Source organism: Drosophila obscura, unplaced genomic scaffold, assembly GCF_018151105.1.
Source record: "Drosophila obscura isolate BZ-5 IFL unplaced genomic scaffold, ASM1815110v1 contig_151, whole genome shotgun sequence".
Lineage (NCBI taxonomy): Eukaryota > Metazoa > Arthropoda > Insecta > Diptera > Drosophilidae > Drosophila > Drosophila obscura.
In genome coordinates this window covers 1,002,637-1,029,104 of record NW_024542737.1, presented here as the reverse complement: position 1 = coordinate 1,029,104, position 26,468 = coordinate 1,002,637, and the positions used below count along the sequence as shown (strand labels likewise).

The 26,468-nt window shown below is 46.4% G+C and overlaps 7 protein-coding genes and 1 long non-coding RNA gene across 12 annotated transcripts; 5 read left to right on the top strand and 3 right to left on the bottom strand.

The window, feature by feature from the left end:
* Positions 1–247: 247 nt before the first annotated feature.
* Positions 248–2,052, bottom strand: LOC111075101. Of its 2 annotated transcripts, none has more exons than XR_002607887.2 (3): positions 1,463–2,052; positions 912–1,390; positions 248–845 (listed from the first exon to the last, which is right to left on the bottom strand). It is a non-coding gene; the product is annotated as an uncharacterized LOC111075101 (long non-coding RNA). The 2 variants fall into 2 exon arrangements; XR_002607888.2 differs by having other exon boundaries at positions 1,514–2,052.
* On the top strand, positions 1,610–5,082 carry LOC111075099 (solute carrier family 2, facilitated glucose transporter member 1). Its single transcript, XM_022368197.2, has 7 exons — positions 1,610–2,019; positions 2,821–2,925; positions 2,990–3,150; positions 3,346–3,940; positions 4,005–4,217; positions 4,281–4,383; positions 4,638–5,082. Exons 1-7 carry the CDS (start codon positions 1,921–1,923, stop codon positions 4,889–4,891), a joined length of 1,530 nt encoding a protein of 509 aa, XP_022223889.2. The 5' UTR covers positions 1,610–1,920; the 3' UTR covers positions 4,892–5,082.
* Positions 5,083–5,485: 403 nt separating this feature from the next.
* Positions 5,486–7,575, top strand: LOC111075098 (solute carrier family 2, facilitated glucose transporter member 7). The gene is made up of 5 exons (XM_022368195.2): positions 5,486–5,722; positions 5,829–6,112; positions 6,172–6,778; positions 6,846–7,167; positions 7,235–7,575. Exons 1-5 carry the CDS (start codon positions 5,708–5,710, stop codon positions 7,486–7,488), a joined length of 1,482 nt encoding a protein of 493 aa, XP_022223887.2. The 5' UTR covers positions 5,486–5,707; the 3' UTR covers positions 7,489–7,575.
* On the top strand, positions 7,532–9,284 carry LOC111075100 (solute carrier family 2, facilitated glucose transporter member 3). The gene is made up of 5 exons (XM_022368199.2): positions 7,532–7,715; positions 7,781–8,527; positions 8,587–8,799; positions 8,852–8,954; positions 9,010–9,284. The coding sequence occupies exons 1-5, from the start codon at positions 7,599–7,601 to the stop codon at positions 9,261–9,263; spliced, it is 1,434 nt and encodes a 477-aa protein (XP_022223891.2). The 5' UTR covers positions 7,532–7,598; the 3' UTR covers positions 9,264–9,284.
* A 249-nt stretch (positions 9,285–9,533) lies between these two features.
* Positions 9,534–15,278, top strand: LOC111075137 (TWiK family of potassium channels protein 18). Of its 2 annotated transcripts, none has more exons than XM_022368254.2 (7): positions 9,534–9,972; positions 13,360–13,825; positions 13,888–14,239; positions 14,304–14,539; positions 14,606–14,732; positions 14,790–14,891; positions 14,946–15,278. In XM_022368254.2, the coding sequence occupies exons 2-7, from the start codon at positions 13,521–13,523 to the stop codon at positions 15,015–15,017; spliced, it is 1,194 nt and encodes a 397-aa protein (XP_022223946.2). In that variant the 5' UTR covers positions 9,534–9,972; positions 13,360–13,520; the 3' UTR covers positions 15,018–15,278. The 2 variants fall into 2 exon arrangements, with proteins under 2 accessions (XP_022223946.2, XP_022223945.2); XM_022368253.2 differs by having other exon boundaries at positions 9,534–10,069.
* LOC111075138 lies at positions 15,084–16,643 on the bottom strand. 2 transcript variants are annotated; one of them, XM_022368256.2, is made up of 3 exons: positions 16,520–16,643; positions 16,289–16,462; positions 15,084–16,204 (listed from the first exon to the last, which is right to left on the bottom strand). In XM_022368256.2, the coding sequence occupies exons 2-3, from the start codon at positions 16,405–16,407 to the stop codon at positions 15,280–15,282; spliced, it is 1,044 nt and encodes a 347-aa protein (XP_022223948.2). In that variant the 5' UTR covers positions 16,408–16,462; positions 16,520–16,643; the 3' UTR covers positions 15,084–15,279. The 2 variants fall into 2 exon arrangements, with proteins under 2 accessions (XP_022223948.2, XP_022223947.2); XM_022368255.2 differs by having other exon boundaries at positions 15,085–16,462; positions 16,520–16,641.
* A 1,252-nt stretch (positions 16,644–17,895) lies between these two features.
* On the top strand, positions 17,896–20,703 carry LOC111075085 (calcium permeable stress-gated cation channel 1; the record flags this gene model as incomplete). The annotated part of the gene is made up of 2 exons (XM_022368177.2): positions 17,896–18,816; positions 18,876–20,703. Coding segments are annotated over 2 exons (2,292 nt in total), but the record flags the coding sequence as incomplete, so codon positions are not given.
* Positions 20,696–26,233, bottom strand: LOC111075136 (cullin-4A). 2 transcript variants are annotated; one of them, XM_041591852.1, is made up of 12 exons: positions 26,006–26,233; positions 24,473–24,656; positions 23,966–24,392; positions 23,653–23,897; positions 23,134–23,594; positions 22,872–23,058; positions 22,619–22,811; positions 22,415–22,551; positions 21,949–22,338; positions 21,603–21,881; positions 21,383–21,535; positions 20,696–21,314 (listed from the first exon to the last, which is right to left on the bottom strand). In XM_041591852.1, exons 3-12 carry the CDS (start codon positions 24,273–24,275, stop codon positions 21,219–21,221), a joined length of 2,451 nt encoding a protein of 816 aa, XP_041447786.1. In that variant the 5' UTR covers positions 24,276–24,392; positions 24,473–24,656; positions 26,006–26,233; the 3' UTR covers positions 20,696–21,218. The 2 variants fall into 2 exon arrangements, with proteins under 2 accessions (XP_041447786.1, XP_022223943.2); XM_022368251.2 differs by lacking the exon at positions 26,006–26,233 and having other exon boundaries at positions 24,473–24,765.
* Between the last annotated feature and the right edge of the window lie 235 nt (positions 26,234–26,468).

Genomic DNA, 26,468 nt, shown 5'->3' with positions numbered 1-26,468 from the left:
ATCAGCTCGTCGATATCATTGACCGCAGCAGAGGCAAGTGCATTGGGCTTAATTATTCCCCACAGTTGCCAATCCGCTCGCAATCAGTCCAGAACCGCCGCGCTGTGCCGTTAACGAACCCGCGGACTATATGTGTGTTTCTATAGCAATCTCAAATCCACTAACGTTCCAGTTTATAATATCCGATATTCATACATACATATATGTACATATGTATGTCCATTTCGTTTCGTAAATATTTCAGTGTTTAATTGTTTAAACAAGGACGTATTGTGCAGGATATATTCCGATGGGCGCCACAGAAAATAACAGTGATGTAAGTACAAACTTTTGAGAAACATAATTGAACAAATTATTTATTTTTACACAATGAATATAGTCTAAGTATTATTTAGCCATTCTGTTTAAGCTTCGTTTAAAATTGTACCCATGCATTGGGTAATCTTTATATTGTTAATAAGTAAGCAACAATTCGATTGCCTATTAAACTAAAAACGTATCTTTTAATAGATGTAATCAAACATTAAGCTATTAAGTTGCCAAAGTAAACTCAACTCCGTATATCCTACATTCACTTAGTTCCGAAAATGGCACAGCCTGGGCTTGCCACCACGAACAGGCTCAGCTGCATCAGGGACAACAACCCAGAACATTTCATATCTAAAATAACTCAAATATTTGTAATGTCTCTATTGGAAAATAGCGTCTGGCCGAACGTGAGAACGTGAGGCACCTGGACAGGTCGACTGCGCAGATTAGCCATTGCATCCTGTTCAAGAAGGATTTGGCTATCAGCGGAAGGCCAATACAGTCTGAGTAGTTCAGCGTACACACGATAAATACAGCTGTAATGGACAGATATTGTTTTGAGTAATCAATGATTAGGGCCTCCGATGAACGTGCTTGTATACCTGTAATGTGTATCATTTGGCTGCGCTGGCCATCCGCCATGTAGTCGATTGGTGTCTATGTTGAGTACAATCAATACGGCAAATGCAAATTGCTGGTCGAAGGCACGTTTATTGACTGTGAACCGTTGATCCAATTACGTTGACCAAAATGATGCTCTGCTTTTTCGCTTTGATTCATTTAAATTTGAAAAGGCGCGAAAACGTTTATCAGTTGACAGAGATTCAACGGCATACGGGATGCAACGGCTCTGTGGCGATCTCAGCTTCTGGCGACAGGAAAAATTGGTCCAACGTCGACTCTTCTTCTTATTTGTTTATACTTATCCAACAGTATTTAATTTAATAATATTCGCACGAACTCATAAATAATACGAATGGGGCAAGCGGCCGCATGACACATTACGTACATAAGGTGCGGCCAACCTGCTTGTTGATAGTGGCATTTCTTTTGCCCCTCTGTCTTCTCCCTGTGAGGTCGCCTAAACACATTGAATGTTTAACCCAAAACATTAAATTCGTAATATTAATAAAACGGTAATTACAACCGTTACCGTTAATTCGTTGATACACGCCTTGCAAGAGAGCGCTCGCTAAGACCCTACCTTGTGTGTGTTGTGCCATGAGCTAAAACTGTACACAGAGAGGGAGAGAGCGAATTCTTGATACTAGTTGCCGTTGCCGGCCCCCAATAAATCGGTTTGCATTATCGCGCAGTCAGGCTGCTCCAGGCCTCCAACGCTGGCATTACCGGTGTACGCTTCTGTTCTATCGTCGAATATAAACAATTTTTCCAAATTGTTGAATAATATTGTATGAATTTGCATACGACCACGAAACCTTCTCACCTGTATGATAACCATTGTGCGTTACACAACACTGCAAATCCATTGCGGGACCGCTACGATACAACAACAATTTTGTTAACAATCATCACACGCATCGTTAATGTTCGCGTGTATTCCGAGTGCCTTATAAAGTGTTCCTTACAACCAACGTTCATGTACCGCTCATGAATATGGAAAACAAAAATTACCCCGCCGAGTCACAACAGTTATACCCCCAGCCCACACGAGTGGAACTGCTAACGCAACAGACGGATACAAATCAGGTGAGAGAGTAAACGGTTCTTTAACTGAGCACAACACTCTACTCTCCTGTTCTCTCTGCAAGATCTGTTCTGTTTACCTCTCTAACTGTAAACTATTCGATTTCCTGCTTTTGAACTATGCACTTTTTTCTTTGTTGTCCATGTGTTTGTTGGATGCTGTTCTTTTATCTCTCCTACTCTTGTTGATACTTTTATTCATACAAAGTATACATATGTATGCACATATGTACTATATATGTAAATGTTTTCAAATTCTTAAAATAGACTAACACAGATGACGCTTATACACACACATGTATGTACAATATGTATTTACTTGACACACAGTATAAGCCACTGTGACATTGACTCATTTAAACTTTACATTAGGCACTTTGTGTACATAGAAACATGTTCTGTACTGTACAGTCGAATATTTGGGGCAAATTTGCGATATTTTTATTCGTTTTATCAGCTGAATTTCCAGGCATTGCTTATCAGTTTATAAAGAGACATCACCAATCTCATTCAGCTATAGCAGCTTGATTATAAATAGTTTTCTACCCAATCTGTTCTGTTCTAATCCCAATGCTCTTGAAGAGAAATGGAAAGTTTTTGACCCTGGGTCAGTATTAGCCATAATTAGCGACAATTATTCAGATTAAAGCATTCCATTCCGGGAATAAATCAGTACGCTATGACCCCGTACAGTACAATGACGCACCGCACCGCTAAACGCTATCAGAGTCCAGCTTTTATGCGCACTGAAATGTTTTTCAATAATAAGTACGAGTACTAATTAAGTTTTGAAAATAATTGCAGAATCCGGGATGGAGCAAGCTGCTGTTGCTTGTGGCCCTTGCCACCACCTTTGGTGGCGCAGTGTCCACGGGCTACTGCATAGGCGTTATCAATGCTCCCTCCAAGGTGCGTAGTACCGACCCAACCCAAGTATCTATCAAGTGGAAGCAATAACACACTATCTTTACAGCTCATGAAAATTTGGTGTAATCAAACGCTGCATGACAACTATGGCAGCAACTTGAGCGAAACCGGATTGGATCTGCTCTGGTCGAGCATTGTTTCTGTTTTCCTGGTCGGTGGCGCCATCGGCTCTTTGGGCGGAGCTGGGGCGGCCAATAAATTCGGCAGGTATGTGAATAAGCTAATCATTAATCAGTTAGATAAGACGCGGCTAAACTTATCGCTTTTCTAGAGTTTTATATGTCACCTAATCTGCAATACAAATTGGCATACGACCTAAAAATATTCAGTAGGTCATTAATTCAGTGCAAATGTAAAACGGAAACTGTTAATAGTAATATCTCACTCTCTCTCTCGCTACAGAAAAGCATGCTATCTCATTTGCGGAGCGCTGTTCTCGATCGGAGCCGTGCTCTTCTTTTTCTGCCGCGCCGCCAACTCCGTGGAAATGCTGTTGATTGGACGCTTCATAGTGGGTCTCGCATCGGGCCTCGTAACCGCCACCCTGCCCATGTATCTGTCCGAAGTGGCTCCGCTGGCACTGCGCGGTACACTGGGCGTCTTCTGTGCCGTGGGTGTGACAGGAGGCGTGGTCGTGGGCCAGGTATGCAGTCTGGCCAATGTCTTTGGCACCGCTGATCTCTGGCACTATGCGTTGACCGCTTACATGGGCCTGATTATTGTGTGTTACCTGCCCTCGTATCTCTTCCCCGAGAGCCCCAAGTTCCTGTACATAGTCAAGGGCAATCGTGCGGCGGCCAGGCGAGAGCTGCAGCGGCTGCGCGGCGAGGATGCGGAGGACCTCATCGCCCAGGAGCTGGCCGAGATGGAAGCCGAGGCCAATGCCAAGGTGCAGACAAGCAGTTTCTGCGATGTGCTCCGCGATTCCCGTCTTCTGCTGCCGCTTGTCATTGTCTGCTGCTTCCACGGCGGCCAGCAGCTGTCTGGCATCAATGCCGTGAGTAGTGCTACTGACATACCCGTACATATATGGACATTTCTACAATCTGAGCTCTTTGCAGATATTCTACTATTCGGTGTCCATCTTTGAGAAGGCCGGCCTCTCCACAGTGAACGCCCAGTGGGCAAATTTGGGTGCTGGATGCCTGAATCTGGCCATCTCGCTGCTGGGACCTTGGCTGATGTCCGAGTACAACAGACGCACCCTAATGATGTTCTCCTGCGCCATGTGCTCCGTCTTCCTCTTCACCATTGCCTTCGTCTTGTACTATATTGTGAGTGTTTGCGTCTCTGCCATCTGATTGCATATTCTGATTCTGGTTTTGTGTGAATTATAGGACTTTGTCAGCTGGTTTGCCATGGCATGCATTTTCTGCATCATGGGATATATTTTCTTCTACCAGTTCGGCCTGGGTCCCATTCCCTACTTCATTGGATCAGGTAATTTGAGGCCGGGCCGGTCCGAGTCGCGTGACGACGCCAGCTGCCACAAGCATCAAAATCGAAGTCGAAGTCGAGTCTCGTGATGCCGCCAGTTGCTCCAATTTCCGACCACTCTGTCTATAATTGAATTGAACGAGGTTCATTGGACCAGTTTGTTTACGACTATATATAGACTATTCCAGACACTGCCGTTGGGGCTGGCTCAATTATTGGACAGCTAACTGATTTGAATTATGCTTTTCAATTTGCAGAACTATTCGAGGTGGCCCCTCGCTCCGTGGCCATGTCGATGGGCAGCCTCGCGTCATGGACGTGCAATTTCATAATTGGCATATCCTTCCCCAGTCTACAGAATGCCTGGGGAGCCTTTGTCTTCCTGCCGTTCTCCATTGCCTGTGTGCTGCTCTGTTTGCTAACGAAATTCTATCTGCCGGAAACGCGCGGACGGGATCCCTCAGAGGTGGCACCTCTCGTTTCGAAGGGTTTCCGGTCCAAGGTCAAATGATACTCGTCGCAGACGCACGTCTTACGTTTAGATATAATTAGCTAATGATACGTCTGTTAAATGTACAACTGCAAAGATGGGGGGCGACCGTGCCTAGTGCCTTCATCGACAATAAGCCAATTTTTTTAATCTTGTCTACGTCATAAGTTTTCTGTACAAAAAATAAAAACAAGAAATGAATGAGGAACTAACTTTAAGTTCAAACTGTGCATAAGGCCCGTCCCTTATCGCCTGCCGCACATGTTCAATTAAGCGCCTGCCTGGGGACGGCGCGGCACTCCGACTAATACTCTTTCTGTTAATTAGATTTATTGTTGTAAAAAATCCGCCACAGAAGCGACCCATCAGGGGATACCCTTCCGGCGAGCATGGCTCACTTGAGGCAACTGCTAATAGTGATATGATAGTTTATTGCACTGCCCTATAATAGATATATCGCTAAATAAAAACCGAAGCGGCACGAGGGCATTGTGCACACTTTACAGTAGTGCATTAAAGCGTTCGGATATGTTTTGTGCAACCCAAAGAGAAGCGCCCGTGTCAGTGATAAGAAAACAAGTAGAACAATACACGAGACATTTATCTATGGCGGGCTCTGTGGGTGCTGTAACCAACTGTAGTTGGAGGAGGAGCAGTGTTTCCAAACCTTCTCTGTGTATGCAATTGACATACAATTGGAGGGAGGGAGCAGAGATAGATGACTAACGCTGGTGTCGGAGCTCGGCAGCAAGCCCCAACAAAGATCCGAAACACTTTAGTTTTGGCTCGCAGCGAAGCAGCATCGCGGATTTGGTTGCTCTTTGTTTGTGGCTCATCATGGTCTTGGTTATGGTAACTTGCTTGACAGGCACTCTCTCGCACATTCGGAGAGAGTTTGTGGCTTAAGTCTTTCGTTTGGCTCTCGATAATCATTTAAATTACTTTGCTATCTTTGCAGTACGTCACGTCAGCCGGAGGTCGCGGCTGGAACACGTTTCTGCTGCTCATCTGCGTGAGCGTTACGATGGGCACCACCATTCCGGTTGGATACTTTTTCGGCGTTCTCAATGCACCGGCCGAGCTCATCAAGCGCTGGTGTGAGGATATCCTGGCCAGCGAGTACGACACCGTCGTGAGCCCCAGCCAGCTGGATATACTGTGGACCAGCATCGTCTCCATCTATCTGATTGGGGGCATTTGCGGTTCCTGCTTCAGCGCCCTGTGTAGCGACAAGTACGGCCGGTGAGTGGGCAAAAGCGGGCGAAAGCCGACCCTTGGAATTATCTCACTGCCTCTTTCAGAAAGGGCTGTCTCATGATTAGCGGGGCGGTACTGGTGGTTTGCGGCATGCTCTTCACCTGGTGTCGGGCTGCCAAGTCGCTGGAGATGCTGATGGCTGGACGCTTCCTTGGCGGGATCGCGTCTGCCCTGATCTTTACCGCCCAACCCATGTATCTGCTGGAGCTGGCTCCCCCGGAGCTGAGCGGCAGTGTCGGCGTCTTCACCTGCATCGGTGTGACGGGTGGCATTCTGCTCGCCCAGGTGGTCACCCTCTCCCAGCTGCTTGGCAATGAGGATCTGTGGCCATACGCCTTGAGCTTCTACACACTGCTGGTGGTGGCCTCGCTGCTGCCCATGTGGTGGTTTCCGGAGAGTCCTCGCTGGCTCTACCTGCACAAGCGCGACCCGGCAGCCAGTGAACTGGCTCTGCGACGTATACGTGGCCAGGGGTCCGAGGAAGCAGTGCAGCGGGAGCTGCTCGAAATGAAGGCCACGTTGGAGTCTCAGGCCCAGGCCAGCAACAAGGATAGCTCCCTGTGTCAGGTTCTGGGCGACAAAGAGCTGTTTCTGCCACTACTCTTGGTCTGCTCCTTCCAGGCCTCCCAACAGCTCAGTGGCGTCAATGCTGTAGGTCCTTCAGGCTCCGCCTCAAACTGTCTGGAAATTGATGTCGATCCCTCCCCCCCTCTTTCAGATCTTCTTCTACTCCCTGTCCATTCTGACGGAGGCTGGCTTCTCCCCGGGCGCAGCCACCTGGCTGAATCTGGGCATTGGCGGCTTCAATCTGTGCACCTCCCTGCTGGGTCCGCTTCTGATCCACAAGTTCCCGCGTCGTCCGCTGATGATGTTGTCCTGCGCCGTTTGCGCCCTTTCGCTTCTGGCCATGTCCATTGGCCTGTACTTCCTGGAGAGCTCGGAGAGCAGCGTGCTCACCTATTTCTGCGCTGCCTTCATCCTCAGCTTCATCCTGGGCTTCCAGTTGGGCCTCGGTCCCATAGCCTACTTCATTGGCGCTGGTTTGTATTTGCTTGGCTCTCCTTTGTGCCCTGAGCAATTGTTAATGCAAGATTGTGTCTTACGCAGAGCTGCTCGAAGACTCGCCCCGCCCAGTGGCCATGTCGATGGGCAGCCTCTTCTCGTGGATTGGCAACTTCCTGGTGGGCATGTGCTTTCCCCTGCTCCAGAGCGTCTGGAGTTCGTTCGCCTTCATGCCCTGCATGTGCGTGTGCATCTACTGTCTGCTGCTCACATGGCGCTATCTGCCAGAAACGCGAGGACGCGAGCCCAAAGATGTCAAGCCCCTGATGAGCCACGGCCTGCTCTCCAAACTGGACTAGGACTATCCAGATGTATGCATATATCTATTAAAAAACATTGTAATCAGTATATACACGTAATATAAATCCAAATTACGACCAACAAAGGAGATCACGTTTTATCTGTCACAATGGCCGAGGAGAAGCAGGGCTGGACAGCGCTGCTGCTACTAATATGCGTGTGCATCACCCTGGGCGCCGTCATTCCCATCGGATACTCGTTTGGCGTGGTCAACGCACCAGCCAAGGTGGGTGGAGTCGAGCCCCAAGCCATTGGCAACCCCCAGAGAGCTCAATACTTCTCTCTTACTAGTTCATTAGACTTTGGATCTTCGAGTCGGCCCTGTCCAGATACGGAACTGTCTTGGGCGACTCTCAGCTAACGACTCTGATGGCCTGCGTGGTGTCCATGTTCCAGGTCGGTGGCATTGTGGGCTCCCTGTTTGCGCCCAGCTTCAACACGAAGCTGGGGCGCAGGGGCAGCCTACTGGTCAGTGGAGCTCTGCTAACCGTTGCGGCCTTGCTGCAGTTCTTCTGCCGCATGGCCAACTCGGTGGAGATGCTGCTGCTGGGGCGTCTAATTGGCGGTATGGCAGCTGCCCTGGTCTACACCACCCAGCCCATGTATCTGGTGGAGTTGGCGCCGGCGGAGCTGAGCGGCAGCGTGGGCGTCTTTACCTGCATCGGCATCACCGGCGGCGTTGTGGTGGGGCAGTTATTTTCCTTCGATTTCCTGCTGGGCACCAGGAAACACTGGCACTGCGCCCTGGCTGGCTATGTGATACTCGTGATCATTGGCCTGACGCCGCTCCTCTGGTTCCCCGAGAGCCCCAGCTACCTGATGGCCAAGGGCAGCAGGGAGAAGACCCGCGCGATTCTGGTGCGCCTGCGCAAGAGCGAGCAGCGCGCAGACACGGAGCTGGCGGAGATTGAGGCTGCCTCGGCCGCCGCTGTGGAGAAGAGCAGCATCGCGGCCGTGATCCGCAACAGCAAGCTGACGATGCCCCTGATCATTGTGTGCTCCTTCCATTTGGTGCAGCAAATGAGCGGAATAAATGCGGTAGGCGGTAGGCGGTGGGGCACAGAAAGGATAATCTAATCCCCTCCCCGTCCCCCCAGATCTGGTACTATTCCGTGTCCATTTTCACAGATGCTGGGTTCAGCTTGGAGCTTGCCCTGTGGCTGAACTTTGCCGAGGGTGTGCTGAACTTTTCCGTTGCCCTCTTCGGACCATGGATGATGGCCAGGTTCAACAGGCGGATCATGATGATGCTCTCCTGCCTGCTCTCATCCATTTTTCTGGCACTGCTCAGCGTCGGACTGGAGCTAATGGTAGCTTATGCTTGGAATACTCGCATTTTACATTATCCTATTTATCCTCTAGAACTCGTACAAGGAGGTCTCCTACGGCTGCATCCTCTTCCTGTCGCTGTACATCGTTGCCTTCAACTTGGGTCTGGGACCCATGCCCTTTTTCATTGGCTCAGGTGAGTGAGCAAAATGCCTACGCTGTGCATTGCATTGTGCACTCTTTACCGATAGAGATCCTGGAGGTGTCGCCACGTCCCGCTGCCATGGCCCTGGGCAGCCTGACCAATTGGCTATCCAACTTCCTGCTTAGCATGGTGTTCCCCCTCCTGCAGACGTGCATCGGACCGTTTGCCTTCATACCCTGCGCGCTAATATGCGTATATGGTTTCCTCCTGACCTGCCGCTACTTGCCGGAGACCAGGAACCGTGATCCCAAGGATGTGGCACCCTTGCTGGAGAAAGGCCTCAAGTCAAAGATCAAATAAAACTGAAAGTGAATAATAAAATATCCCATAGCTGCGTGTGCGTGTAAGTTAGGGTATGCGTAGGTCGGTGCAAGAACCCCGCACGAGTAGCATGAAATGCGCTCGCTCTGCTCTGTTCTCTCTCTCTCGCGTTCGACAGCATCCTCTCCTTCTCAGAGATGGCCAACAATAGACGAGACGCGACGCGACGTCACAGGTAATGCGTCAAGATTAGCGCTTTGTGTATGTTGTCTATAAATACAGCCAGTGGGCCACAGTGGGCCACGGAGCGTCGAGGAGAGCGCACGCGGCTTGCGAATGAGGCACTTGCTCCGGGATCGGGTTGAATCGGTTTGGTTTGGCAGCAGAGCAGCAGCAGCAGCAGCAGGGCCACGGCAGCAGACACACGAAAGTGAATTGAAGTGAAAAGAACTCAAGTAATGTGCGGTTAAAAATACACCAAGTAACGAAACAAAAACAAGCATTAAATAATTTCCAATAGAACTGAATTCCAAATCCAAATCCGAAGGCATTCGGTGTGCGTTGAATAACACTGATAAAATAATATACAGAGGCGGAGGCAGAGGCGCGCACAAACATAAATATCGTCGTCGTCGCTCTACATGTACAGTTCGAAAATACATCAGATCGGAGCGAAACAGAGCAGAGCAGCATTGAGATAAATAGCGGTGCTTTCTCATTCATGACGTCACGGCCACGAGTGCACGAGGTGAGCATCTGGCAAGGAAGAACGCAGCGCAGTGCAGCGCAGCGGCAGTCAGTGGCGGCCAGAACAAAACGACTCTGGCAATTGTCATAATAAACAGGTTTGTAAATTGCATAAATAGCCTCAACTGGGAATAGGAATAGAAATGGTCTACCGCCCGTAACAGGAGGCTAGCCAAGAGGAGCAGAGGATCCAGGCTGTCAGCTGACAGGGTGTCGCACGCAACTCGATACGCATTCAATTTCCCCCAACAAAAGTGCGGTCAATGAACGAAAATTAGTTTTTGGCTCACATGGGAACGCTTTTTTGGCTTTTCGGGTGTCCCGTCATGTCAGTTGGTGGCTTGGCCAAAGTATTCTGGCCATCAATATGCGTGGATGTGTTTCTTATTTTAGTTAATGTTTTTGTTGTTGTTGTAAGTATTGCGATATTAGTGTGTCATTTTGCTCTTTTTCGTCCGGTATAATTAAATTTGAAAATCTCCTCTCGTGTAGCCGCTGACACTTAACATTCTGTGCCTGTCTGTCATATTTAAGCAGCTTTTTTCGTTTATAATTTTCTTTTTGGCATGGCAAATTAAATGCTGAAAATTAATTGTGCAAGTCTGCTGGCTGAAGGATCTGCATCGTGACTCAACCTGTGCCTAATGAGCCCCACAAGCTGTGTATGTGAACAGACAGATGATTGACAGATGGAACGTAATACGAACAGAATTCGGAAACTCTACTACGAAAATTACAATAGGGAAATTCGGTACAGCGGTAGTCCTTAGCTACCAAAAATAAATGCTGTTTTCATGAGTGCTTTTCCAAGCGTTTTCTTCATTTTCCGCCCAAACAATCCCAGAATCCATGACGCATTTTAGTTCTTAACTAGAAGGCCAAGAAAACGTGAAAAGAGCCACTTCACAGAAATAAATACGACCATAACAATGGGGGAATGCTGCTTCATTGACTACGATGTGGCTCTACACATACATTGGATTGATCTTCCACTAGTCCAAAACACCCATGGACCCATGGGCCAAAGGGTACTGTGCCAGATAAAAGGCAGGCCAAAACTACAATATGTACATTAATTAGGGAGCAGTTTCCGCCATCTTCATCTTTGATCTTTTTTGTGGGGCTAATCTTTGGATTATTTGGGTTAGCAGAACCCCCAGCATAAATGTCTTGAACGAGCAATTATAATTAAAATAATTACGCAATGCAAAACAGATATTTTTTGCAATCGAAACTGACTTTACGGCCCGGTGGAGCCCACTGCGAAGGCGCATTCCGCCTATCCATCCAAAAATATCTCGGGAGAAAAACTCGTCAAGATTGCCATTTAATTACCGCACCGGACTGCACTCCGCCGCACTCTGCAGTGACCGGCTCCTCCCCACCGCTGGGATCTTCTTAATTATTGTACGAAAATCATAGAAATTCCATTTGGCGGCAAGGAGCTGCTTTTTAGCTCAGTTCCGCCCCTAATGTGTTTTTCTTTCCGCGTTCGTGTCTTGTGTATTTTTGTTAGATTTTCCCCCTACCCCACCCAACACAACGAGTGTATTCCCAGTTTTTAGTTTGTGTTTGGATTTGGATCTCTCTTTTAATTACGAGTAGGAACACAATATGTTTTCGCTGTAAATAATGAAAACATCGATTGCAAATTGATTTTAATTTATGTCCGCTGCCTCACCAGCCTCCCTGCCCTTGCCGCTGTCCCCACTCAGCGTGAAAGAGTGAAAGATCTGGGCGAGCCCATAAAATATGTACATATACGAATCCCGAAATGCCGAAGGCCAGCTCCAAAAAAACTATGGCTCGCACCAAAACTTTGGGCGCCAATAAAAGTGTTTCTCTGGCCACAAATTAGACAAATGACTGTGGTTTGTGGCTGGGGCTGGGGCAAGGCAGAAGTTTATAAAAATAATCTCAAATAAACTCGTATTTCACACCCACTAAATTAAACCTTAGCATACGAAATGAAAAACTAAACAACAACAGCAACAAAAGGCGTTTTGGCGTTTGGCAACAGCTACCACAGACAGCGCATCGCAACGCATCGTTAGGAACTCTCCAATTTGACGCCATCGGCTACGCCATTAATTCTTGAATGTAGACGGATGTCATCCTCCGTCCACGCGAGAAATCTGAAATACCACACACAAGCAGTAGATCGATCCGTGGGGATGGGATGATGTGACTGTTCCATAGACCAGCTGCCAAGATTGTAGTCCAATAATTCATGTTCATGTTGGCCATTTATTAAGAAACATACGAATATATGTACATATGTGCAAAGTATAAAGATAAATCGGGAAGAACTCCATAGGCATCTTTCCGACTATAAGATGCCCTACACCTGAGCATCTCTTACCAAAAGAACTTTCTTCCTCAGAGTATTATTGAAATTGAAAAAGTGATGGTCGATATTCCAGGAAGCTATTAATTTAAATATCTGAGAATTTGTTCAATTATTTTGATTTTTTAATGGTACTTAAAGTCTCGACCTATTTGTAGTTTTCATTCTGCTATCTAATTTTCCTGTTTGCCGTATTTAATGCTCTATTCATTTCCAAGAGGGATTATAAGATCAGCAGCAACAATTAATTACAAGAAAAATCACTTGCTGCGACCACCCGGAATTTAGTTTGTATACATATATGGCAAGGATTTATGTAACTTTTAAAATATATCCCTGCACTCCTCCATTCTCTGTTTCCATTCCGTTATATCTCGCTCACTCCGCTAGATAGCGCCACTGAACGAGTGGGGGAGAGAGGAGGCAGCGCGCGTGGCAGGGTAACTTTTTCATATACTCATCAGTAAATGATAATTTAATTAATATATGTACATATGTATATATGAATACAGGTATTTTCTCTGGGTTATTCCTTCACATAAATTCGGCTACGCATTCCGTAATGGAATTTCGAATGGGATAGCCTGGAGAATCTGTTGAGCAACAACATCTACTCGTAAACTGCGAGAGTGCACAAAATTGTATCCAAACTCTATTCGGACAGCACTAAAACAATGTATCAAGATCTTTACGAGTACATTTGTACATATGTGTTGATGATCGTATATTGCACGATAATCCCAGACTAGACCATAAAAATAAAACACCTACTCGTACAGGCAAGACAACATACTCGATCGTATTGTATGGGCACAGCACATGAACACGAATGAATACTCATTCGTACGTTCTGAATGCGTCCGTCGTTGCTCGCAAAGATTTATGGCCGCTAAGCACTTTGATAATATAGCCCGAACGTTTTGTTTATTTACCACTTTGTGTGTTTGGGCTAAACAGCGAGTAATCACGGATATATTTAGCGATAGGTGTGCAGGAAATCCTTTGGGGCGTCACTAATGCTCTCACATTGTATATTTGCAGCTCCACTGCGGTCCCATTGTCGCCCCAAACGCCCAATGCCGATGGGAGCCGGCGGGCGCAAGACACTCGGCTCGAAGCATGTCCAAGCAAACGCCAGTGGAACGCCCAGCGAAATCGAAACGGAAACGAGCTGCTAAGCGGACCGCAGCACGGGGCCAGACATGGCCTCACGGCGGAGCTCGTTCCGCCGGAAAGAGAAGCCAGCATTTCAACGATTCAAGGATCACTGCCGCCACTTTACGGCCTTCATGTTCAGCAATGTGGGGATCATACTGCTAGTCACGTTCTACACGATTGGGGGCGCCTTCATCTTCCAGGCCATCGAAATCTTCGAATACGAGCGACTCAAGTCGCAGAAGCCGCATCGGTTCATCGAGCGCAATGTCAGCGGGGAGTGCCTCACGCGCATCTGGGAGCTGACGGCCGAGAATATAAGTTTCTTCGACCATCAGGCGTACAGGAAACGGTTAGAAATGGCCAACAACTAAAATATTTCGAAACTAATTCGAAACTATTCCATGATTTCAGTGTCAATGATGTGCTGCTGGAGTATCAGCGGGCGATTGTGAAAAAACAGCTGAAGGGGCCCGATGTGGAGCAATGGAGCTTCTCCGGGGCCTTCCTCTACTCGCTGACAGTCATCACAACGATCGGATATGGCAACATAACACCCCACTCCGAGTGGGGTAAGCTGGCGACCATTCTGTATGCGATAATCGGTATGCCCTTATTCCTGCTCTACCTCTCAAACATTGGCGATGTGCTGGCCAAGTCCTTCAAGTGGATATACTCCAAAGTCTGCTTGTGCCGTATATGTCCAGGCGTGGCCAAACGCCGCATCATACGGGAAAGACGAAAAATGCGCCACCTGGCGAGGGCGGTGAGTCAGAGCTGCTCTCATGAGTTGGGGATCATTGCATTAACGCACACACTTATAATTTCAGCTCCAAATGCACCACATGGAAAGTGGCGGCGGAAGCAGCAGCTACTCCAGCAGCAGCTCTACCACCAACAGCAACAGCAGCAGCACCACCACCGACTACACGAAGAGCTCTCATCACAGCTCCAGCATCTTGGATGTGGCGTACAGCGGATCCGATTCGGATATCGAGCGAGAGATACGCGGCAGCACGGACGAGATTACTGTCCCTCTGACAGTCTGCATATTCGTCATGGTTGGGTAGGAGCTTCCGCAAATGCTCCCACTCACAGATCCTCTAAACACCTAGCGCTCCTTCTCCTTCAGGTATATTCTGTGGGGTGCGTTGCTCTTTGGTCGCTGGGAGGACTGGAACTACTTGGATGGCAGCTACTTCTGTTTAATCTCGCTCAGCAGTATTGGATTTGGTGATCTGGTGCCAGGTGATCGGGTGGTAAGATCACTACAAACACAAATTAACAATCTGTGACTGATATATACCTTCTGCTAGATAACCGCCGATAGGGACAAAGTGGAGGTCAGCTTTATCCTCTGTGCCGTATATCTATTGCTAGGAATGGCCGTAATTGCCATGTGCTTCAATCTGATGCAGGTAAGTGATCGAATTCCATCATTGAACTCATCTAATGGTACATCTTACTCACAGGAGGAGGTTGTCCACAATATACGAGCCATTAAACGGGGATTCAAAGCCTGCTTCCGTTGTCGCAGCTCTTAAACGGATCTGGTTATGGTTCTGGTCCCCGATTACAATTAAGTTTTATCGTACAAAATATTTATTATTCTAATTTATTATCGTTAGGTAGTAGTACTGTACATACTATAGTAGGACAAAGAATACAGCATAAATAATAGGTTTCATTATGAGAGGAACATTTAATGCGCTGCTGCACCCTAAGACATTATTCAATTGCCTACAAGGGCGAACAGTAAATTTTGAAAACGCATAAAAAACCAGAGGCGAGGTGACCTGCAATAAATCACGTTAGCTTCATCCATGGCTTTGGCTTTCCAGTTGCATTCTGTTCCAATCGCTTTTGTTTTGCCAGCAAACCCTTCACCTCGTGGTCAATTTCCAGCCGAGAACTGGCGCCCAGCTCTGCATAGTTGGGCACTGTAGTGGCACGCTTGTCCATGCAGGCATCCTGAAACTGTTTGACCAATTCCATGGCCATGTTCCCTTGGGCCGATGTTGTCAGCAGGTCAAAGGCTGTGCCCTTGAGCGCCTCAAACTGTCTTCTTGTCTTGGCCGTAACCTGCTTTTGGATGATTCTCTTCTTGACAACGGGCGTGCTGATCACGGTCTTCAGTTTGTACGCCGCAATGCTCTTGTTTGCGTCCACAATCAGTTTTCTATTGCGCACTTCTAGCTTCATGACCGGATTTGGTACCTTTGTCGCAGATGCTGCCGTCTGGCGTTTCTTCTTCTGTAGCGGCGACCAGGCTGGCGTCGGCGTGGATTTTATGATTTTGTTGGGCTTACGGCGGGCATAAGTGCGCTCCGGCGGCGTTTTCCGAACAGAGCTACCCAGAGGTGGGATTGGGCTCACATAAGAGTTGGATGAGCCACTCATTCTCGAGTCTGTGTTGCTCAAAAGTTCTGGCGGCAGAAGCGCAGTAGGCGACTCAATGGTGGAGCCTGAACAGGAAAGGTTCAGGTGAAGAGATGTGTCCTGTATCTCGGATTCAAATGGCACCGGAAGAAAGCGAGCCGGCTCGGGTGTCAGCTCCAGCGCTTTTTTGCCACCGCTGATTCGACGAATGGAAACTTCCGGAGTGCTTTTCGCCAGAGGTGTGGACGAGTTCCCCCTCTGCAATGCTCGCAGCGGAGTTCTGCTTACAGGTTCAACCACAAAGCCCGCACCGCCTTTTATTACCATCGGGTGTGTGGTCAGGCTGGACTCACTGCAGCACCGACGATTCGGCATAATGTTTTGGAGGGTGATTCGGTCATTGACAATCTGTGGAATGAACAGCTCACTCTCATACCCCGGGGACTCCACCAGCACCATAGTCTTTCCTGACAGCAACTGAATTTTGAATGATAGGTTTGTTTGCGGACTATTGCTAAGCAGCGCCACCAGCGACGGCTTCGATTTTGGTAACATTATAATGCACTAGTAGGATACGTCAACGTTGTAGAAAAAACTGTCTGTGTGATGGCTGTGTAAACAACAATGTAAAAACTACAAATAATGTTTTGCCATATGATTGACTTACCGAAAGGGACGAAGTAAAACAAACAGTCTCCGTCGTCTGTTTTTTTAATACTGTTTGCTAAAATTTAATAAAATTTAAAAACATTCAACGTTGTCTGTCTTTTTATTACTGTTTGTCAAAATTTATTAAAATTTGAATTTGTCGACAAAACAAGAAAGGCTTCGATTGTTCTCGGTGATGGCATTTTCCAACTATTATAGGGTTGTAGTGTCGATAGTTTCCTCCTAAGTTGTAGGTTTGCAGAACAAAACGGGTGGTGCCTTACAAAACAACTTAAAGGGAGTCTAAGTATGTCCTAACGTATTTATGTTTTATTTTTTAATTCAAATATCCCATAAAAATTATATAAACATTTAAAATAATGATATCGATAGTTCATGAGATCGTATTATCGATAGCGGGGAAACTGACGAATGCCCATCGCCAGCGAGAGCGCAACAACACTTCATACAAATTTACGACCCTGCGACTGCAATCTGTTTTTGATGTACAATTAAATAAAGTGAGCAACAACAAAGAATTGGTTTTAGTGGACAAGGTATGCAACGAAGGAAGGGAATTGGATGCCAGCGTGGCAGATAAACCATATGACAACCATATTCGTAACCGGAGTGAAAGCCATAAAAGAAGCCAAAGAAAGTGGATAACATGAAAAGCACTCACACACACGCAACACTCCAACTGCTGTTAACTATTAAATATAATTATATATGTAATAAAGCAAGAAAGCTTAAGTTGTGCAGTGTTTCCAATTTCCAACCGTATTTGCTCATGTTGCACACCGTCTGGCTGTCCCAAGGCGAAAATGAAATGTCGATGATTCATGCCCGCCGCCGCCGAATAACAAAACAAAACGCAAAAAAGAGAGAAGGTGGTAGACGAACCAAACTATACGTTGCCCCAACACCAACCCCTTGCTCACTTCTAGTTATCTCATTCCCCGTCCGCCCCTTTCCTACCAGAAAGAAACATGTTTTAAAATGATTATCTCATTTTAAAAACTCCAAAACACACGAGAACGAACATCTTTGTTCGGATTAAACGAGTGTTTGCTTTTGCTTATACATTTACATATGTATATATTCCTAAAAAGATACAGTATCTTTATTGCCGTATCTAGCCACTGTAAAACAGCATCATTTGTGGACTTTGGCTACTTTGTCACACTGACCTCAAAAGATAAATCTGTGCAGCCGCAGCCTAAGAAATGATCTACGATGGTTCCAATCCACAAACGGAAAGTGCCAATTATGAGGAGGAATGATTGATAAAGTGTTTGCTTATCAGCTCTGGGGCTTAGATGTTTGCACGGCACGGCAAGAGTTTTATCGCTTCTGAAAACTCTAATAATTGTGACTCTCTTTGTGTTTCAGTGAGCTCAACGAATCACAATGTCGGACTCGGGCAATCTATCCTACTGCTCTCAAGTGAGTAACCGCACGTCTTTCTTCACGAGTGCCTACAACGGGATACCAGAGACTCTGATATTGAATACAATATTCTGGGTTTTGCTCATCCTGCTGTTCACAACGCTGCGGCATCAGGCAAGCGACTTTGGCCGCCTGGCCCTTGTCAATAGCAATGGCAGCAAGAAACGCTGGACGGAGATATTCTATTCGCGAGCGACCAGCATAATTGAGCCCCAGTCAGGCACCTCCACACAGGCGACACCGCGACCGAGCGTCAACTCCCAAAACAGCGGCGACTCCACGCCACTGTCGCCGGTGCATCCCGAGCAGGGTCTCTTTGGCTGGATTTGGATCACGTTTAAGCTGCGGAAGGAAACCATCTTGCTGCACACCGGCCCCGATGCAGTCCACTACTTGTCCTTCCAGCAGCATTTGATGGCTGTCATGGCTCTGGTGACGCTCATCTCTCTGGCCGTCATTTTGCCCGTCAACTTTCTGAACGGACCCAAGGATACGCCGTACGATGTGAATGCCTTTGGCCGGACAACGATGGCCAACCTGTCGCCAGAGTCTCCTTGGCTCTGGGTGCACACAATCATTACAATTCTGTACATTCCGCTGGTAGTACTCATCATGCGGCGTGCTTCGGGCCGCAATGCGTTCAAAAAAGCTGCCACCCGGACAATCATGATATCGAACATCTCGTCCAGCGATCGCAACAAGACCGTTGTGCGCAACTACATGCAGGAGCTGTTCCCAGACGTAACCATCGAGAGTGTCAGCATTGCCTACAACATTTCTCGTCTGTATGTGCGCAACGCCGAGTACGAGCGGATACACGATGCCCGTGTGTATTGTGAGCACCACCGGAATCGGGACACGTTAATGGTAAGTGGATTTGCATAGGAGTGGATGAACATTTACTGCAATCACATCTCTCCTGCCAGGCGAAGCCGGACATGTGCTCGTGCAAAAAGGAGAATGCGTACGAGTACTATCAGCGCGAGGAGCGGAAGTTATCGGGCGATGTGGCCCGTTTGCGTGCCTCCACTATGAACGAGCCGCTGGACATTGCCTTTCTCACTGTGTCGACGGTGCAGGAGGCGCAGAACATAGTCACGCACTTCACGCCCGGCACCTATCGCCAGTGGGAGATGATGTTCGCCCCCTCGCCCGACGACCTGTTCTGGGAGAACCTGAATGTCAACAAGAGCCACTGGTACTTGAAATTCTTTTGCGTGAACTTTGTGCTCTTCCTGTTCCTCTTCTTCCTCACAACGCCGGTGATGGTGGTCAACCTGCTCAATAGCCGGCCCTGGCTGAAGGATACGGAGGGCAAGATCTCACCGTTGGTATCCGAGTTCCTGCCCACTCTGATGCTGTGGACGCTCTCCGCCCTGATGCCGGTGATTGTGGCCATTTCGGACAAGTGGATGGGCCACTATACGCGCTCGAAGCAGAACTACTCGATCATGACCAAGTGCTTCAGCTACCTGCTGCTGATGATTCTGATATTGCCATCGCTGGGACTGACCTCGGCCCAGGCCCTGCTGGAGTGGGGCTTCACCAACGAGACCGGACGCTGGCAGTGCATCTTCTTGCCGGATCGTGGCTCCTTCTACGTCAACTACATCATCACTGCTGCGTTTATTGGTACTGCATTGGAGCTGTTGCGATTCCCCGAATTGATTGTCTACATCTGGTCCCTGCTGAAGGCAAACTCCAAGGCGGAGACGCCCTTCATCCGCAAAGCCATACTGATCGAATTCCCCTTTGGCACCCACTACGCATGGACCACGCTCGTCTTCACCATTGCGATCGTGTACAGCGTGTTCTGTCCGCTCATCATGCCCTTTGCCATGATCTACATCTGCCTCAAGCATTTCGTGGATCGTCACAACCTGTATTTCGCGTACGGACCATCCAATATGATATCGCGAAAGGGCGGCAAGATCCACTCAACGGCGGTGACCATGACAAAGTTCTCGGTGGTAATCCTGGTGTTTGTGATGGCTATGATATGCTACTTCCGCGGCGACGATGGCATGGCCCGCTTCCTGCTGCTGATCATAAGTTTGGCCATAACCCTGACTCTGTTCACGTTCATGTCACCCATCAAACGATGCGCGGCCACCCGTCGTCCCAGCATTGTGGAGATAGCTGGCCCGGCCCCCGTCTATGTGCCCGACGTACTCAAGGATCATGGCATACGGACCAGTAGTGTGCGTCCCTCAGTGGCCGGCTTCGGCGGATACGGGTCGGACAACGTCTCCGACTACGACAGCTCGCAGTACAGCGTGAACAGCGTGGAGACGTAAGCGGTGCCCAAAGCGGAGAAATTGCATGTATTTTTTGTATATGGTAGCAGTATAATCATGTATCTGTAGTCTAAGCCACTGAGAGCCTTTTCAAGTTGACAAAACACAAGAGGGAACACGAGGGAGGAAGAAGTACGTATTGTGATATCTGAATCAACCTCGTTGTCGTTTTTAGATGACCCCACGCGACCGCTATATTTATTTCTGAATTGTATATAATCTATTCTACTCGTATCAATCTAACTGTAGCCTATAATATTTTATTTGTATATATTTGATTCATTTGCTAAACGAACTAAATTTGCCTAACAAATTGCTCACAAATGATATGCTTGCAATATTATTAATAATCATAATAATAATAAGCTAGTGAAACACACAGTGCATTATTTTATAGATGTTTTCACGTAATTTTTTATTTATGGTAAATAAAAAACTAGTTTATGCGTATCCATTTTACATACAGAAGTTACGAGTACGACAGCTATTATTTAATTTAATTTAAATATATATTTCCATCAGAAAATTAGCCTGCAAGTGTCTCCTCTTTTACCGATCTTTTGAAGAATGATCTTCATTTAATTGAATCCATTAAATATAGTATATAAACAAAAGACAATCGATCGAGTCCAACAAATGAATAGTTATTTTCAACAGTCGGGCGGGGCGAAGTCGGCTGACCTGACCTGGGTGCTCGGAGTCCAAGAGTCGTTTGGACGATTTGTAAATAAAACGCTTAGTTTATTGAATGGATAAAGGTAACTTACAAAAAGAAACTGTAGCAACGGCCCTACATAGAGGCTACATATCATGATACATAATAGTTAGGCGGCTTGCGCTGGCGCTGGCCGGACACAGGCAACGAAACACACCAAATTTTCAATGGACTTTTAGTATGTGTATGCGTATGGTAAATATAAAGATGGATGTTGCAATCAACTCAATGTTCGGTGTTCGGGTTCCCCAGACAAGTTATGCCACGTAGTTGTACTGGTTCTGATTATCCTTGTCTCGCTCCATGTAGTCGCGATCGATAAGCGACTCAATGCGTTTCTTTAAGTCAGCGGGCTGGCGAAATAAAAAGGAAGAAAATTAGCATTGAATTCGCCAGCGAATTGTGTCAAAAGTCGACGCACCTTGACGGGGAAGGTTAACTGGTTGAACAGCTCGGTGATGAGTAGATTGTGGCTTAAAGTTTTGCGCATCTTCATGATTCGCACAATGGCTGCATCTATCTGGTATTGACGGTCCTGGAACACACGTTCCTCGGTTGCCTTCTGTTCCTCATTCTAAATTGTGGGGAAAATACATGAGTTTTGCAGTTTTTTGCTTGGAGTTTTGCAAAGCGAAACCTACCGTCTCTTTCATTTGAATCTGATTGATTTTGATTCGGAACAATTTGTTTGTGAACTCATTATTAAAATCGAACTGGTCGCCATCCTCGATCTCGCGACCTTTTGGTGTTTTCGTTATAACGCGGGCGCGTCCACAGGCCAGCGACTGAAGTGTTCGGCGCAACTCTCCATCCTCGATCATGGTGGCGGCTAATATCTCCTCGTAGTTAAGCACCGGCTTATCGTTGAACAAGAGCAGCACCAGAGCCTGAAACAGCGATACCAGCAACTCTTTCGGACCCTGCATGAGACAGTAGTAAGATTAGAGTTAGAGTATTCAGATTTGACTGCGTTCGAATTTCATTTACCGCCTCAAACTGTGCACGCAGCATGCAGTTGCCGAGCGTGGGCTGCCATTGTAGCTTTCGTCCACTATGCTTTTCCAAATAAAACTTGTTGAATATCTGCTGCGGATTAATGAGCTGTGGCGGCATTGTGACCTCTGTGGGCGCATATGTTGGCCAATAGCCCATTGTCAATATACTGACGCACAGGTCCAGGTTATGGACATCGCGATTGTTGCTGAGCGCGTGGCCGCGGAACGCTGTGTTGATATCGCGGCTCAGTTCCATGTCCTTGAACATGCCCTCCAGCTTCGATGTGAAGCCTCCACCACATTCTTGTTTCAGCTTGGACAGCATACTCTTTTCAGAGTCCACTGAAGCGGACTTTCCCACGAGCAATCGCTTTGCCAGATCCTGCAGAATGCGCAGACAGAGATGGATTAATCATCAACTAAAGTACACAATAATGCAAATGTGGAATAACAATAACCTTCTTGTAAAAAGCCTCAAACACATCCTTGCCGTGTATAAAGCGAAACAGAACCATGATTTTGTCCAATGTCTTCTCAAGCTCTTCATCGGTGGTGCCCTTGTTCCCAGAGCGCAGCTTCATGTCCACGTATTTTGCTAAGGAGAGCAGGCGGAAGGAGTTACAGGATAAACCAAAGCAATGAATGACGAAATGGCGACCTACCAATGAGCTCTGCTGGTTTATTGGCTCGCTGATTGATAAAGAACTCAAAGGCCTCGCGCAACGAATTCGTGAACTTATCATTGCGTGCGAAGCAGTTTCGGACAATGTAATCCATTTTATCTTTAAATTCAAGCAGATCCTGCACCATGCTTTTATCCTTCTCCGGATCAATGACAATGGTGCGTCCCTTTTTCTGCAACACGTACATAATGCGTAAAGATAACGTAATTAAAGATGAACCTTAAGGGATTACCTTAATGTATCCATTAAAGTTGCCACACAGCTCCGAAGTGCCGTTTTTGACACGGCTAAGCAGACCGTATAGCATTGTTAGTTCGACCCATCTGTTGTCCTCCAGCAACGCATCCAGACCCTTCTGCAGTATGGCCGTCAGGTGTTCGGCCAGCAGCTCTTTCTCCACATTGTATATAAGCGGATGTCTATGGGTGGGGAGTGGGGAAAATACAATCGAAATATTAGCCAAATTCCAATGAAGCATAAATGCCTAAACGTACTTTGTGCTCGAGTCCAGATAGTGCAGCAAACGCTCGTGCTCCTCGGCCAGACGCATGCTAACGTGCTGCAGGTAACCGGGCACCTCCAGATCCTGCATCATACGTTGACTCTCAGCCTTGTACAGTTGATTGGTGGCATCGAGGAACTTCTCCTCGAATGAACTGGAGTAGATCTGCAGATCGCACAGCATCCGCACCAAACTCTTGAGCAGACCGCGGTCCACAGACGCGCCCTGGCGTTCCTTTTCAATCAGCGTTAAGAGACCATCGACCGTACGCTTCTGGACGACGCTGTTCTGAGCAAAGTGTATGCGAAAGAGGTCCAGCCCCATGTCCCATATTGAGTGGATAAATGAGTTTTGCAAAACATAGGTGCGATCCATGTACAGGAATATGCTGCGTATCATGATCATCTGCTGACAGAACGAGAGCCACCAGTTGTTGATTTTCTCCAGCAGCACCTGTAAGTTGGTCCAATGTCTAAAACGTATGTTTATTTTGACGTTGCAGCCCACTTACCAGCTTGTCCATGCTGCCCCCAGTGAGCTCCTTCAGCTTGATATTGCGCTTCACATGCTGCTCAGTCAGCTCCTTGAGCTTCGTATACAGCTGGGCGTCCATTTTATGACTGCACATGTTCACAACGGCCTGGTACAGCTCCTCCAGTGAATATTTGATGGGCTTCGATAGTTGTATGGCGATAACGGCCTCCTCGAGCTTCACATACGTGTCCTCGGAATAGTTATCGGGCAGTGTGGGTTTATCTTTGGCATAAAAGATGCATATGGTGGGTGGAGTGGATAATCATAACTTATGGATAAATACCACTAACCTTTAAAGTTCTTAATCACTATCTTTTTGACATCGCCTGGCTTGCTGTTGTGGATGGCCCCCGTGCGATTAAGTAAGTTTGAGGTAGTTGATGCCGATCGAATCTCGCCATGGTTTGAGCCAAGCTTGGAGAAATTTGGCAGGCGTTCGCCGTTCGTTGACGCAGAGTTCATGTTTTGGGCAGCAAAGGCACTGCGGCCCATCATCAAGGCGGCGGCACTCTCAGCCTTCTTCAAGCAAGCAGCAATATTCTCGGTGTTCTCGTGCAGCTCTGTGGTATCCATAGGCTTATACTTTTTAGCAGCACTCATATTTAGGACGCACTGGTGCCCACTGCCCAATGCAGGGGTGAACGCGGTGTGCCTTTAGCCCTTACCGTTCCAGTCAGCTGCCTCCTCGTACCGGTCCGTCGTCTCCCTGTTGTTGTCCTGGACGGGGTATTATTGGTTATAGCTTTGCATGCACCATAAAGTGCACTTATTGGCCTTCAAGCTGTGCATATTCTTACCTTCGCAAGGAACCACTCGTGTTGCAGGTGATATTTTTCCACGACTTTCGCACTTTGCCGACAACAAATTGGCAGCTCGCAACCTCAAGGCGAAGGAAGGTGCTTTTCTTCACGGTCCGGGGACTGTGCTGTGGCACAATTGGGCGTGTTCTTTTGTACCAGATGTCCAGCTATTTGTCAGAGGCTACCCGGATCGAATCAGTAATGTAATATTAATTAGCCTTTCTGCATTATTTTAATAAAATTTTAGTTGCATGCGGAAAATATTGCTGTAGTAGTGTGACCGCGGATGAATCGACTAAATATACCGGCTGACCCTCAAAAATATATCCAAATATACCTTCTCATTTTCAAAAAATACTGTAAATATACTGACGGACACGAAAGGCTGTGATTCACTTTATTCCTCGATTTTAGTATTCGGCTAAATATTACTACGAAGCTAAAACTCTAAGCGCTGAAAATATATTTTTCCACGATCATTTAATCAATTTCCTAAAAGATTTGCTACTTAAAATTACTCATTTTCATCTCAATTATTCAAAAATAAGGTTTAATCAAATAGAGGAAATGGTCTTTTGATGGAAAATTTAATGTTTTACATGGTAACTACACGCTAACTACACACAATGAAATGCTTACAAAAATTGCTTTGTAGCAATGTGACCGCAGATTTATCGACAAAATACACCGTCTGACCCTTAAAAATATACCTAAAATACCTTCTCATTTACATAATATACCGTAGAAATACTGACGGACACGACAAAATGCGTTGATATTCCTTAATTTTGATATTCGGTTCAATATTGCTAGCTAGTTAGCCTTTTCAGCGCAAAACAAATAATTTTATCCAATTCATCAATATATTGTGTACAAGATTTGGCTAATTTTTAGAACTCCTTTTCATTGGATTGTTTACATAAAACGGTTACCGGATTGTATTTCCACTTTGATTCACGTAGCAGCTGTTTTGTTGGTCTCAATAGAAATGGTCAACTCCTCCAACTTAGAAATTGCGATAAGCGATTTTACCAACTCCGGAAGAGTTGGTCATCTCTAGATTAAATATACTTTTATATACCTTAGAATTTCGGTATTTTTTAGCTAAATGGAGTTTGGCGGTCATTTTGAATATGTGCTGTTAACAGAATAAATTCTGTAGGAATGTTAGCTACTCTACTCTATTAATGGAAATTAATATATGTATATGTAAATATGTATCTTCTGTTACACCATATGTTTGACTATTAAAAGATACCAGTATATGTAGATTCGAATTGCAAAAGTTCATCAGCACCCAAGCTGGAGTATTATTGAAAAATAGCAATATCAATGGGCATTTCCACTGAGATCAAAATATTAAATGTTAATAAAGCCAAATTTCCATTTTACACCATTCCGATAAAAGGAAAAGCAGAAAACCTATCCATATCACTCGCATATTTATGCATTCACACTCATGTGTATCCCCTCCGTAGGTCAACTCTAAGGGGCTATTAATCAACGTTTCATCAATGTGTATTCACTCACCCAACCATTAAAAGGAGTCGCTCTTGTTTTTGGTAAAAACACAACCTTATATATGTGTATATGTAATAAGCGTTATGTTTTTCCTTTTATTTGACTTAAATGTAATATCAAATACGTTGAAAGGTTTTGCTAAATAAATACTGAAACGTGTATACAAAATGTATAAAAGAAAAAGGAGTAGGGTGCTGTGTTGTGTCTTAAAAAAAATGGGGGTATTATGTACAGTATACATATTGTAGGTCTTTAACTGATCATGTGTGCTGCTTTGACATGGTATGGTATGGTATACAACAAGTCAATAAGTCTAGAATTCTTAGTTTTGTTCTTTGACAGCGCTTTTAAATTGTAGGTAATATTCATATACAGTAGTACTACGTTTAGATATTTTTAGACTTAATTGGTAACAATTTCTAGGTACAAACGGGGTACTGGTACATACTCGTATCTGTATGTATTTATTCCT